The sequence below is a fragment of the Sinocyclocheilus rhinocerous genome, unplaced genomic scaffold (genome assembly GCF_001515625.1).
Source record: "Sinocyclocheilus rhinocerous isolate Xijiao unplaced genomic scaffold, SAMN03320098_v1.1 scaffold988, whole genome shotgun sequence".
Classification (NCBI taxonomy): Eukaryota; Metazoa; Chordata; class Actinopteri; order Cypriniformes; family Cyprinidae; genus Sinocyclocheilus; species Sinocyclocheilus rhinocerous.
In genome coordinates, this window is record NW_015650363.1 from 1,896,027 (window position 1) to 1,910,332 (window position 14,306).

Consider the following 14,306-nt stretch of genomic DNA (forward strand, 5'->3'; position numbering starts at 1 on the left):
ATGTGGGGGCGTGTTAGAACGAGCCGTTTTAGGTGACTCTTAACTTTTATAAAGAATATCTCTTTGAATTTGAGACTTTAGTCTTTGCAACTTCAGGGATCTTATCTATGCACAATCAGCTTGTAACACTCCAAAGAGAAAGGAAAATTTGAAATTGCATCATATGATCCCTTTAACAGATTTATGTATTACAAGCACACAGATTGTTGCAAATTTGTTTTGCTCTGGCAAATCTCAGAATATTTTTAAGGAATCAGATATCAGTCTACTAAAACACTGATAAAACGATTTTGGCTTTGGCACTCCTCAAATTCCACCTATACGGTTGAGAGACAGACATTATGAGAACACTTTTGTCTTCACAAGCCGTAAGTGCTGTAGGTGTTTCCAGAACTGTGCTGAGTTACAGACCAGCACATAAAAATACTCACTGACAGTCCAGCACATGCACCACCTGCTCTTCTTTGTCCTTTACAAAAACATTATGCTGAAAGGGGGCGAAGAGGATGGGCAGCGGTTGTTTATTCAATAATACCGAATATTACCATTCTATATAATACTACCGTATTGTCCCGAATATAAGACGATGTTTTTTTCTTGGAAATACATCTGAAAAAACGTGGTCGTCTTATATTCAGGGTCTAGACTTTGACATGTCAATAATACACCCACAACACTAGGTGGCGCCAAATACGCATAAAACGAGTGTGCCGTGAAATACGTAATGTAATGCGTGTTGTAAAGAGCGCAAGTAAAAACAAAAGAAGCAGAAAACCTTAAAGCTGCATGAGTCGTGACTGTCGCGTTAGCCTGATGGCACCAAACTCCCTTTGTGATTTTAAAACGTAAGACAGTACCCAGATTTGAAGACTACAGTAAGATTTAACTTCTACTGTTAATAAGATTTTGGTAGGCTACTATTAGATGGATAGCCTAAATGTCCTAATTCAGATGGGCTACCTGTTTATTTTTTATTTTTTATTTTTTTTATGGTATATCAAAAAGTGTATATTTTTAAAATGTGATTGTTGGTACATTTTACCAGTTTTTACCATACTTTCAAAACAAAAATTAAAATAGGAAAAATATGCAATATGAAAATAATTGAAGACAAAATGTGTTACTGAGAAAAGACAAGATTTGGTTTTTAAAAAGCCTTTTTCCAAAAGGTACATCTGGAAAAAGGGGGGGTCGTCTTATAATCAGGGTCGTCTTATATTCGGGCCAATACGGTATTATACTATTCAATATTTGATAATATATACACACACATACATACACATATAAAATGTAATTATTAATTTTGTTGCAACTTGTTGTCTTTATGTCTGCAATTGTCTGTGGTCATTGCAAAACAGTCTTGAGGATGAACAAAAAGATCAAAGGCAGCAGACACTTACAGCAGAATGTAAACTGGTGTTAAAAATAACTGCAAAGAACACACACACACATACATACACCTATTAGGCTTGCCGCGATAGACGGTGTTGACGGTGATACCGTTGTTAACATGAGAAACTCAATACGTTGCAAGTGTTCGCTTAACACAAATTTCAGTACCCAGATAATGTATAGAGGGAAGTACTTGAAACCACATTATATAGAATATAATGGCAGATTTGAAGGATGAAAGTGATCGATGTCAGATAACTACAGATTAGTGCCTGTTGCAATTTGCTAACATGTAAATGATTGTTTTTCCAAGTGTAATGTCAAGCCAGTGCAAAGAGCCATAAACAAATGCTGGCCTCCAACTGCCCAGTCTAAGTCCATCATTAGCACAACCGCTCTTTGATGTTCATTGAACACAAATCCAGACCCTCGGGCTAAACTTACCACATAAATAAATGTATAAAAATAAATAAATATATTATACCAAAGTACAGTATCATATAAATAAATAAATAATATTATCTTAAATATATTATTTCAAAGTACAGCATTACATAATTTAAATTTTATATTATATTATATTATACTTTTGACTAACTAGAGATGCTCTCATTAAAGCTCTTGTTAAATTGCTTACTGTTTAACATTTATTATTACCACAAACAAAACATTCCACATTGCTAACCCTCAAAGTCTATCAACCAAACATTTAAAATTTGTCTCATATTTCTACAAACCATTATGCTGAATCTACAGACCACAGAAATATGCCTGCAAATGAAGAGGAATAGTTTTATGGCCGCATGCTCCTTCTGGAGAAAGTTTCATGTGAACGGCCCTGCGGCCCCGCTCTCCATTTGGCAACTGGACTCTGTTTTTCTGAACAAAAAGAGCCAACTACTGTCTTATGTAAGGGCAAACTTCACTGTCCTCTGCTGTTCTACTTTCTCTTTAGGCTCAGCTCTCTCCCTGACTTTACCCCGCTGCCTAACGTAAATAAACTACAGCCCAAAAGGGGCTCCGCCTGTGTCTGAAACTCCCTGAGTCACGGCAGCAGACTCTCATGTTGCTGAGCGCTCACAGCGGCCCCTGTGTTGTGCGAGGGTTATGGCAGACAGAACGGCGCAGGGAGAATTAAGGAATCAACACGCCAACATAATCGCTAGGCTTTTAAACGCAAAACAGCATGTTCTGCAGAAAACATAGCTTCAGCGGTACAGTGGCTTGCTCCTCAGTGAACATACTGTTAGTGGAGGAAAAATAAACTGACTTCCAAGAATCTATTCGTGCTACCAACTGTTTCCTGTGTACGAACCGATTGCTCTGAAGTCTTCAGCACGTCTGTTTGCTTATTTATTAATTTATTTAGAGGACAATCCCCTTGAAACAACCTGGTCTTGGTCATTGTACATCAGGATTGTGTTAAGACCCAAGCTTCTTGAGACTGCAGCAGAGCTTTACCATCATGCTCATATTGAGATTATTGTAATCTAAAGGGCTCATTGATTTTTCAATGTTAGGTCTACCGATAAATAGCGCAAACAGATTAATGGTAGCCAAATGACAAAGTAACTTAGTTATTATTGTGTTGTATTTTTTTTTTTGGATCAATTACCCAAAATGAGTAACAACCATTCATACTCAAGTGAGAAGTACATAATGCTTCAAACTTAACAGTTAGACAATAAAATTAAGGCATAACAAATTTTCAAATAGTTTGATCGCTAGAGTTAGCACAAATATAATAGTATACGTAGCCATTATTATAATGATTTTTCTTATTATTATTCATATTAATAGTAGCAGTAATGTTAATATATTCATAATGCATTTTGTTTTAATTGTATAATGATTACTTTTATTGTGTCAAAATGCAGAAATAATAATAACTTATTATTATATTAATGAATAATTGTTATTATATTAATGACACTTATTTAATTACTATTAATAATAATGATATTATTTTTTTTATCATCACCCATTTTATTGATTTTATTATATTTATATAAATATAATAAATTTATATTGTACTAATGAATTTACATTTAGTAATTTAATTATTATGAATAATAACACGTATAATATTATTGTCATTATTATTAATTGTAATAAAATGCATTATTATTATTTTAATTAATTTCAACAACAGTTATTATTATTATGATAAATTATTATTATTATTATTTATCATTACTATTATGTAGCATATATATACAGTGAGTATAGAAAAGAATTCTGGTTCTTTCTGTTTGTTTTTTTTTCTGACATGTTGGTGTTATATCTTTCACTTGGGCATTATAAGTTGCACTGAGTAAATACAGCTGGATAAAACAAAAACTGTGTCCATCTGCATTTCAGGCTGCAAAGTGTAAACCCCAAAGATCATGCATGATTCTACGCAGACGCTACAAAAGCAACAAAATGTGATTATTTTAAAGCGGGGTGATTTTTTCTGTGTGTGTGTGTGTGTGTGTGTGTATATAGTGAATTATATTAAATGTAATTATTAGTAATAGTAGTATTAAAAATATGTTCTGAGTAGTGCTACACAAGTTACACAAGTACATGCTAATATTTTAGAATATTTAGTAAACACTTAATTCTCTTTAAAGTGCTGACAAAACGTCAGGCCCTTAATAATTCCACAGCTCTGTAAGGTCTCTTAAGAATTAAATAGAGAACAAAAAGCTAATAAACTCAATAACACCTTGCATCCCCGGGGTCCTCTTATCCAAGAATTTAGCGCATCTAAATATTGTAATCACATGACTCAATTATTGGATGATATCAGATCTATCAGTAGTCATCAGTAATTTTTCAAGCACAACAAATCGGCATGTTTTTAATAGTTGAAATTAGCAGCCTTATCTCATTACACTTCTATCGTGAAGCCCATACGCTTTGCCCAGAGCGAGTTGAGTGAGTTGATCCACGCACATCTGATTTATTAGAGACACATTAGCATACACGCATGATTTTGACAGTGCAGGCCAGCAGCACTGCCAGTTCACTCTCTCTTCTCCACAAGACATCATCATCATGTCTTTGAAATTCCAGCCAAAACTAAAGAGTCAGGCTTGCCAGACCCTCCCTCACAAAAAAGTCCACAAATATGGCCCCTGTCCGAAGCCTTAACTCAAGACGATTACTTCTGTTCTCAATCAAACCGCAGCGTGTCCTCAGAACACCTCTGAAGAGACCTTAGTCAGGGCAGACTGCATAAAAAGGACAGACGGACACTCCGTTCAATAGGGTTTCCAGATTTCTGTCCTTAGGATTTGTTTTAATGCAAAGACATATTTTAAATGCTGCGTCATTTGACCAATCGAAACCCAGATACACAATGGCACCACCCATCAAACACTCAATTGTGGAAAATATTCAGGGCAAAAGATCTGTTTTATGAAGCATAGCTAGAACGTTTTCCTTAACATGCGATGCCTTAGGTTGTGTAGTAAACTCATGTACATTATGATCTCATATTGTGTTCAAAAACTCCAATGATCGTCTCAGACAACGCACTCTCGTGGCAATTCGTAACTAATAGTGGTGAATTCGTACATTTTCATACAATCTGCTTACGCCCCACTGTGGACCTTTATGCTTAGTTTTTTTCATCACACAAATTCATACAATTTGCCAAAACATAAATTAGTTGCATTTTCTCATGAGACTGGGTTGGCTTGAACAGGACATATTTCACAAGGCAACATGTTGGAATAATTAAAAAAAGATTTTTTGCACATAGTCTGATGAAAATAAATACATTTTATGTCATAAGTTCTAGTACATCTTTGTTGGAACATCTTGGCATTTAAACTGAGAATGACACTAAATGCTAATGAATTAATAGCCCTTTCGTTAGTTTAAAATATTATAAAAATGAAAAATGACACCATGGACTTGATCTCCACATCACACTTAAAAAAAATAAAAAAAACATCCTTTCCGAAGGCAATATTTTCATCCATAGTAGTTAAATAACTTAATAAACATTAAAAGAGAATATATTCAAACATAAAACCAAAAAATGAACTTTAGTCAAAGTGCTAAAGTCTGTGCTCCAACTTGTGCAGCTACTGGGTCATTAACCCAAGTCATTCACTGCATCTCTGAAAGCCTATTACACAAATGTTATTCCCCATAACATATCACTGCCTCCGTCTCAATGATAAGCTATGTGCAGTCATATCATCCCATAAGCGCCACTGTATCCTGTCCCTGGACTTTGGATGACCACAGTCAATGTGTTTACTTTCAAACAAAACCTATTTATTGAAGGATTGTTTAACTAGACCGAAGCAAAATGTTCTGTGTGCTCAAAGGTGAATAATCTTGACACAGGCCCAATGATTTTCCAATAATGGCCTGGCACAGACATCTACAGTTTCATTCTGATTGACGAAAGCCCTTTGTAAATTTATTCATATTACAACTCTCATTTTACATTTGCCACAATTACTTATAAATCAATCAACATTCATTTGTGTATTCATTTGAGTATTTATAAATGTAATTGTTTTAAATATTATAAAATAATAAATAAATAAATATACAGATTAATTTATATAATATCAATAATGAAGTATTAGTTTTAAAATGAAACTTATTTACTAATTATTTGTTCATTTTTATAAATTATTCATTTACAACAAAATAAAGTGAAAATAACACTAATTGACAATCCATTTTTCTACCATCGGAGTAATTCAAAAAGTATCACCTAAATGCAAAGCCCATTTTTGCTGTAGTAAGTACATCTGACAAAGCAGCCAAAGACATCCATCTGATGTACAGTATATTTACATAAGCAAAACTATTAAAAAATAGGGCAGACTAAATGCATAAACCACCTAGTACAGTTGCTTCATTTCACCTTGGATAGACTGTATGGCTGCACAATTAGTGGTTCAACGGATCACAAATCTCACGGTTCGGATCACATTACGGTTTTTGACCCACGGATCGGATCATTTTTCGGATCAGCAAGAAAAGAAAAATATTTCAATTTAACTTGCTTTCCATTTATTACTTAAAGCAAAGTACTTCTTTGATACCACAGCAAATACTACTAGATTAACTAAGAAAGTTTAAACATGAGAGACAAGAGAACAGCCAGTAAAAATAAGAACAAATACACAAATTACAAGCATAGACAAATACAACAGAAAATGTTACAAATTAAATAAGGTTGGTAGTATTCAAATAAAGAAATGTAATAATTAGGGAAAATAACACTGCATAGTGTTCACTGTATAAATTTAATATAGATTTTTATCACCTCTGTTTTGTTGTTTGATGATCATTTATGACAGCAGCAGTATTTTATGTGTATGTGTCTGTTCAGAGGATTCAGAAGAGGATTCAGTTCGGTGTTCGCGCGCCGTCTGAAACGCGTGTGCGTGCTTCATGTGTGTGCGGCTGTGCACGTAGAGAACAATTTTCTCTCAGGAATTGTTTAAAATTCGCTTGCTTGTGTAAATACGGACAAATAATAAACTTATACTCTATTATGGTTAAAATTTGCGATTAATCCGCGGATCACATGCGTGCCGAACCGTGGGGCTTGGTCCGTACGGATCACGGATCAACTACGATCCGTTTAACCACTATACACAATATATCGAAATAAAATCAATATCACAATATGGATTTGTGTGACTGTCAAATGGCCCAGGCAGCCATTTAATTAAATTAATTTATGCATTTTCCAGCACGGCACTACACACATGTAGCTCATGATACAGTATTTCAGTGTCTGAGAATGGCTTGGTTCATTTACTGTCAGTCAAGCCATTCTGAGCCACTGACTGTATGAAAAAAAATACAATTATTTTGTATTAATCTTTTTCTTTTTCAGTATTATTACAATATATTTCTTATTATGTTTAATATCTTTATTTAATAATAATCACAACAATCTCAATTTTATAACCAATAACCACAATAAAATCATCACAATTACTATTTAACAGTGGGAATGTGGCCTATAAAAAGCTCAAATATATTTTTTAAACTCTGAAATGTTACTGAAAGAGATTTGAGATAGTGCTTGTAAAAAGTAAACCCAATTATGAATACACCACTTATTCAAATTTGTCCCAAAGCTTTGTGATTCATTCTTTTCAAATACAGTTATTTAATCATCTGGTGAATATTCCTGTTTTTATTCATATCAGAATATATTCCAGAAAAACAAAGTATTGCAATGTCAGTTTTTTTCCAATATCGTGCAGCCCTAATAGATCGACCAACTTGATTGCAAATCGGACTGCTGTGGCAATGTAAAATAACAAATGTTTTTGACGTGGTTGCGAGTGCAGTACCTGCAGTGAACAGCTCGGATCCTCTTGCGGACACCAGCCCGTTTCCACACAGCGAGCCCAGGTAGAGCAGACTGAGCGAGAGAGAGTAAGCCATAGCTTCTGCTGGCTCCCTGAGTGCACGGGGGAAAAAGAAAAATCATTATCAGTGGTGCTCCCGGATGACACCCCTCTGACAAATACTGAGCTGAAACCTCCTGAGAGCCCCAGGGCCATTGCCATCTCCACAGCTTCTCCAATTAATTTCCTTACTCTTTCACGCCAAAGCGTGTTGGCTGTTACCGCCATTAATTCTTAGCTGGTCTGTGTGAAACCCTATACGAGGACACCAGACAATTAACAACCAGATACTGCCTCTGCAACGCTCAGCACTTCCAGCCATATGTGTGTTTGCCATTATCTGTAGGTAACCGAGGGTCTTATGAGCACGCAGACAGTGTGGAGGATGCTTTCACAAGCTAATACTCCGCATTTACTATGTTAAACTAGAGATTCCATTATAAAATTATGCTAGGCTGACAGAAAACCTTTCAAAGTGTCAGACATTCATGCTATCTCAGCTAAAGGTTCTGGTGAAACTTCATCTCGAAACAGAATGAAGCATAAAGAATTTAAACTGGCTCCGACTTATATTAGTGCTAGATGTGCCACAGAAATACTGTTGACACATTGCCATCTTTCATTCTGTGATTTGTGTATGTGGGGGAGCTTCGTGATTTACACTTTATGCTTGGTTGAGTCTGTCGATGACCCTTGACTCTATTCCCTCACCACTTTTGGGTCTTATCACAATAATAATAAAAGAGATAATGGTTTGTCTGAAATGGCGATGACATTGTGACATAGTGAGAAATTACTGTCACAAGCATGTAGTCTGAACAGGTTGTATCCCGCTAGCTGAAGAGTAAGGCTAAAAATAAGTAGACTATATTTGTTTGGTCACCAGCACAAATCATAGAGAGGTCAGTGGTGCTTTGGGACTGATGAGTCTGATCTCAACAGTCCAACTAAACCTGTAGATTTATATAGACAGACAGCCTGATAGAAATGAAAAAAAAAAAAAACACTACTGATATGGTTTAAATGTGTGTCAAATATATGACATCAAATAAAATCTTAAGTGGACAATTAATAAATACAAGTAGCTAATAAACGATGTTTAGACTGAGCTTGCCCTGGTGTGTTTCTGGATCTAGTTCGATAAATGAGGAGTTCTGGCCTAAGACTTGGCTTCAAAGCTATTTTTCTTCTGCACTTGGCAGTGGATTGTTGAAAACAGCACCAGGCTCTAATTTACAAATGTGGCAAAATACACAGTCAGCAAATAACTGGCTTTGTTGCATTTGACCTGTAGCTTCACCCCATCTCAACATCTAACAATGCTAGAATAACAGCATGCAGGTTTCATAACCCTGTCTTTTTGCATTGTAAAATACTTTGGTATTTTAAATTGACATTCACAAAACTTAAATAAAAGCTTACGATTTACTAAAGTCAAATATTTTCTAAAATTATACTGTAGAGATGTTCTTGCGCTTTGGTCTCAAGTCTGGTACGAACAGAGTCAATAAATACACCTCAAACTCGCCTTGATCCTCCCTATTCTTCTCAAAGAGACGGCCCTTCTCAGTCAGGTAGTGGAGAGGCCCCAGTACTCACACGAATGCTGCTATCATACAGCAATAGAGTGTAAAATGCATTACACACGCATACTGACAGTCCAGTGCTTATTAGGTCTATGAGACTGTATTGCATTTAGTAAAGTATAATTAAGTACTATTATTATTGATAGTATAATAGTAAATGAGTTTGGAAATGTTCTTAATCTTAAAACTATATAATTAAGGGAAAAGAAGCACCATTAACACTATCTAGATATCAGTGCAAGACACATAACTCAAACAAATACTCAAATACTCACCTCAAATAATGTAGTAAACAGTATATATAATATAATATAATATAATATAATATAAGCAAAGTTCACTGTCTGTCAAAATTTCAATTATTAGCTACAACCCTAATAAAAGAATCTGGTGCTGGGATGCATTTCTACTTAAATGGATGACCTTTTGTGCTGAAGAAAGGTCAGAAGTCATAATTTTCATATCTTCACTTCATTTAGTTCACATTTGCAAACACAAAACTTCTGAATGCTGACTGTTGTAGGCTTCACAAAATGAACTACTAATTTAACAGGTCTAGAGCTCCGGCTAACAAGCAAGAGAGCATCATTCCTGTCAGGCCAACATCCAAGACTAAATTAATAACATCCAAAATTAGCAGTGAGTAATGCAAGCAGAGTTTACCATTTCAAACCTGTTGATCTCTGCTATATAATAAATGCCCAGAGTCACTGAGTCATACTTTGTTATGATGGTACACTCTGTTGTATTACAAATTTATAAAATGTTAAATCTAGGTTCCAATGTAATAGAATATATACTGAAAAAGTTATGTACCTTGTGTTTTACATTTTGAGGTAAAAAAAGGATGACCTTTCTAAGGAGATCAAATCAGGAAGCCCAGGTGTCTGAGATAATGACCTTTTGTCTTTATGCTCTTCCTGACCATCTGGCTTTTTAAGTCAAAGCACAGCTGATTCCTGTACTTCATTTGCATGCTATGGGTTACATTGTCTCCACCTCTACTGAATGTATCCCGCCCCCTTAAAATGTATATAAACTACAATGTATCACTACGTTAGTCAGACTTGGATGACTGCAGCGCACAGCGAGTCCTCAATAAAGAGTGACTTCTGTATGAAAGATATCTCAACGTCTCCCGGTCTCTGCTTCGATGAGGAAAAAGTTTCCTACAACTCCAAACAGGAAGTAATACTAAATCTGTGTGCGGTGATGTGCTTGCTCATAAAATGCTCTTAATGGCACCTATTTAGCAACTGTTTATCAGAACTCAGACAATCAAGCAGAGATTAAATCTGAAAGACTGACTCTATGTGCACTAAGACTAAAACCACTGTACCTTTCTTGGTTCAGTTGAACAAAGAAAAAAATATTAAAACTTTTCTGTCAAGAAAATAACATTTGGATTGTGATATTGTGTAAAATAAATATAAATGTTTCATTGCAGCATGTTATTTGCTATTTTTAAATGAAATAGTGTAATATCACATATATTGATTTAAATCAGCCATATCATCAAGATATCAATCCAACATGATCTCATGAGAATTTGTATGTATTTTACGTTGGCTAAAATGTGATTCTACAAAACGTACATTTACTTACGTTTGCACAGACACTAAAACGTACAATTCTGACTTATTTACAGCATCTAAACGTACAATATTGATGTATCGATGACAACTAAAACGTAACTTAACAGACTTACAATGAATCCTTATGAATATTGCAATAGCGGCATCAACATTTTATGTTGTATTGTATTCAGTTATCATATCAATGGAATTGGACGCCGAGGTTGCTTTGTTTCTTCTTGATAGGTGAGTTACATTGATTTTGCTTTTTCACACAACTATTCTGTGTTGGCTTTTGCTTGAATATGCTGCAGACGGCAGGCATAGCAGATTCCGCCATCGTCGCTGTCAGGGTTGTGTACATACATGTGGGGCGGAGTTATCAAAATAGGGGCGAGGTCCTGTTGGGGTATGGGCGTGTTTGTTTTGGTGCTTTCAAATATCAACATTGTTTGGCAAAAATCGCTTAGTGCATTTAGTCATTTAGTGATTTAATTTAGTCATTTAATAATTTCAAACTATGATGCGTGAAAAAAATGAGTGTTTCTTTGGCTTTATTTGAAAAAATATTATTCCCAAAGCACACAAACTTCTCAGATTACTGAGTGCCTTACTGGTTACAGTGTTTACTTCCTTATATATATATATATATTTAAATATTTATTTAATAATGAAAAATACAGTAATAGGATTACAGAATCAAGAAGTTGTCATATATATGTATATATACATAGATAGATAAATATCGGCCATTGGCCACCTTGCTGTCTAAGATATCGGCAGTCAAAAAACCAATATCGGTCGACCACTACTCTGCACCTCACTCAAATCTATTGTATTCCACCAGAGAGGACTGTGGTTGCAACACATCGTCATTTGGATATCTTTTGGTACTGCTTTTGGCATTTTTGCAATAAATAAATTATTGTGGTTTCACTTATCTGTCTGTCATGTTTCTCTTTATACGGTACATATCTTTAAGAAATAGTTATGGTTAGGTTTAGAGGTAGGAGTGGGATTAGCAATAATAAAAAATATTTGTAATGCTATATTGTTACTAAAACAGTCATTTCCCTGCATATTTCGGTCTATTACATTTTATAACTTTTTATATTCACAATAAAATGGGAAGGTCAAGGGGTCTAAAAATCTAAATCTCTTATCGATAAAATGATAAAAATGCATTGATACAAATAGTTTAATGATATAATAGAATCGTAAATATTTTACATTTATAAGCTGTAAATACGTAGCAATTTTACGTTTTAAATTTTGAAATACATCCAAATTGTACGTTTCAGCATCAATCAAAATGTACAAAAACACATGTTTTGTGCTTGTAAACGTGACGTACTTATACCTACCTATCAACAATGAGACCAGGCTGAGATATCAGCATCAGCCTACCCCTACTTGCAGTATGACACATTAAAAATTACTGTGGTTAACCCAATTTTTACAAGCAAAATGTGTTTGGAGGATAAAAACTTTTCAGATGTTACGTCCCTTTTGTTCTATTTCTGTGTTTTCTTTTGTTTTGGGAGGTTTTTGTTTGTCTCTGTCCAGGAAGAAGACCGATTGGTTCCTGCTTTCTAATTGTTGCCACGCCCTTCCCGGTCAGCTGACTCCTAGCTGCCTATAAAAGCCTCCTTCATCACTTACTGCATCAGCCTTGTGCTCACTTGCTGTGTTTGCTCTGCTTGACCCTGCTAGTTAGTTACAGGTGTGTTAGTAAGACTGAGAGTATCTTTGGGTGTTCTTTTGAGTGTTTGTCTGTGAGAGATTGAGTGTTGTTTGTTAGTTTGCTTAGCCCACTCTTTCGTTATACCGACCACCGCATGTTCTTTGACCTTGATTCTGGATTGCTCCTGTTTGGACCTGTTTGCTCACCTTTGTAAATAATTGTACATAACGTTCCGGGGAAGTAGGGAGACCGACGACATTTTTGTTGGAACCTTTTTTGATTGTTTTTGGATAGGGAGGTGTAGGGAAGTAATTGTATTAACGAGGGTAGTTAGAGGTATACTAATTAGTTGGCTTTTGTTTGTTATTTTGGCCTTGTACTGTAAAACCACTGTGCTCATTAAAATACTGCTCCTTCTTTATTTATTTTTTTCAAAACACTCTTCCATGTCATACTCTTTTATGTTGCGCCTTTACCATAGACGGGGCATAACACATAAAAGCAAAATAACACTTCTTAAATATAAAAAAATGCCTAAGAATCTTTTCATTGAAGAAGAGAGCGTATTAGTCAGCAGATAATGTAACATTATGAATTACTTTTTATAAGTAATGTAATACTGCAACGCATTTCTTTTAAAAGTAACACTGTATCTCCTATTTTTAGGAAGCCCAATAAATTACACTAAATCATACACATCTAGTTCTACTGGTTTTTGAATCAACTGTCAATGGCTTGGTTGTTCACCCAAAAAAATAAAATTCTGTCATCTACTCACCCTCAATTGTATGAGTTTATTTTGTCTGTTGAACATAAAAGATATTTTGAAGAATGTAACCAAACAGTTGTTGGTCCACAGTGACTCCCATCGTATGGACAAAAATAATATGGAAGTCAATAGGGACCAGTAACTGTTTTGTTACATTCTTCAAAATATCTTATTTTGTGTTCAGCTGATGAAATAAAGTTCAGAGAGGTTTGGAACAACTTGAGAGTGAATAAATGACGACAGAATTTTCTTTTTTTCACATAGTCATGGTGAACTTGGCCTTTAAAGGATTAGTTCACTTCCAGAATAAAAATTTCCTGATAATTTACTCACCCCCATGTCATCCAAGATGTTCATGTCTTTCTGTCTTCAGTCACAACGAAATTAAGGTTTTTGAGGAAAACATTGCAGGATTTTTCTCCATATAATGGTGGCCAACGTGTTGAAGGTCAAAATTGCAGTTTTCAGTGCAGCTTCTAAGGGCTCTACACGATCCCAGCTGAGGAATAGGGGGCTTATCTAGCGAAATGATCGGTCATTTTCTAAAAAATTTTACAATTTATACACTTTTTAGCCTCAAACGCTCGTCTTGTGTAGCTCTGTGTGAACTCTGTGCATTCCGGTTCATGACAGTTAGGGTAAAGGTTTTTGAGGAAAACATTGCAGGATTTTTCTGCATATAATGGTGGCCAACGTGTTGAAGGTCAAAATTGCAGTTTTCAGTGCAGCTTCTAAGGGCTCTACACGATCCCAGCTGAGGAATAGGGGGCTTATCTAGCGAAATGATCGGTCATTTTCTAAAAAATTTTACAATTTATACACTTTTTAGCCTCAAACGCTCGTCTTGTGTAGCTCTGTGTGAACTCTGTGCATTCCGGTTCATGACAGTTAGGGTATGTCGAAAAACTCCCATCT

General features: G+C 35.1%; 1 protein-coding gene across 2 annotated transcripts in view; it reads right to left on the reverse strand.

The window, feature by feature from the left end:
• Positions 1 to 14,306, reverse strand: part of LOC107711892 (growth hormone receptor-like) — a 33,311-nt gene that overhangs the window by 13,101 nt on the left and 5,904 nt on the right. For both annotated transcript variants that reach the window (XM_016516972.1, XM_016516973.1), the window contains one exon: positions 7,722 to 7,831. In XM_016516972.1, coding sequence (XP_016372458.1) covers positions 7,722 to 7,831 — 110 coding nt within the window. The remainder of the gene's footprint in view (positions 1 to 7,721; positions 7,832 to 14,306) is intronic.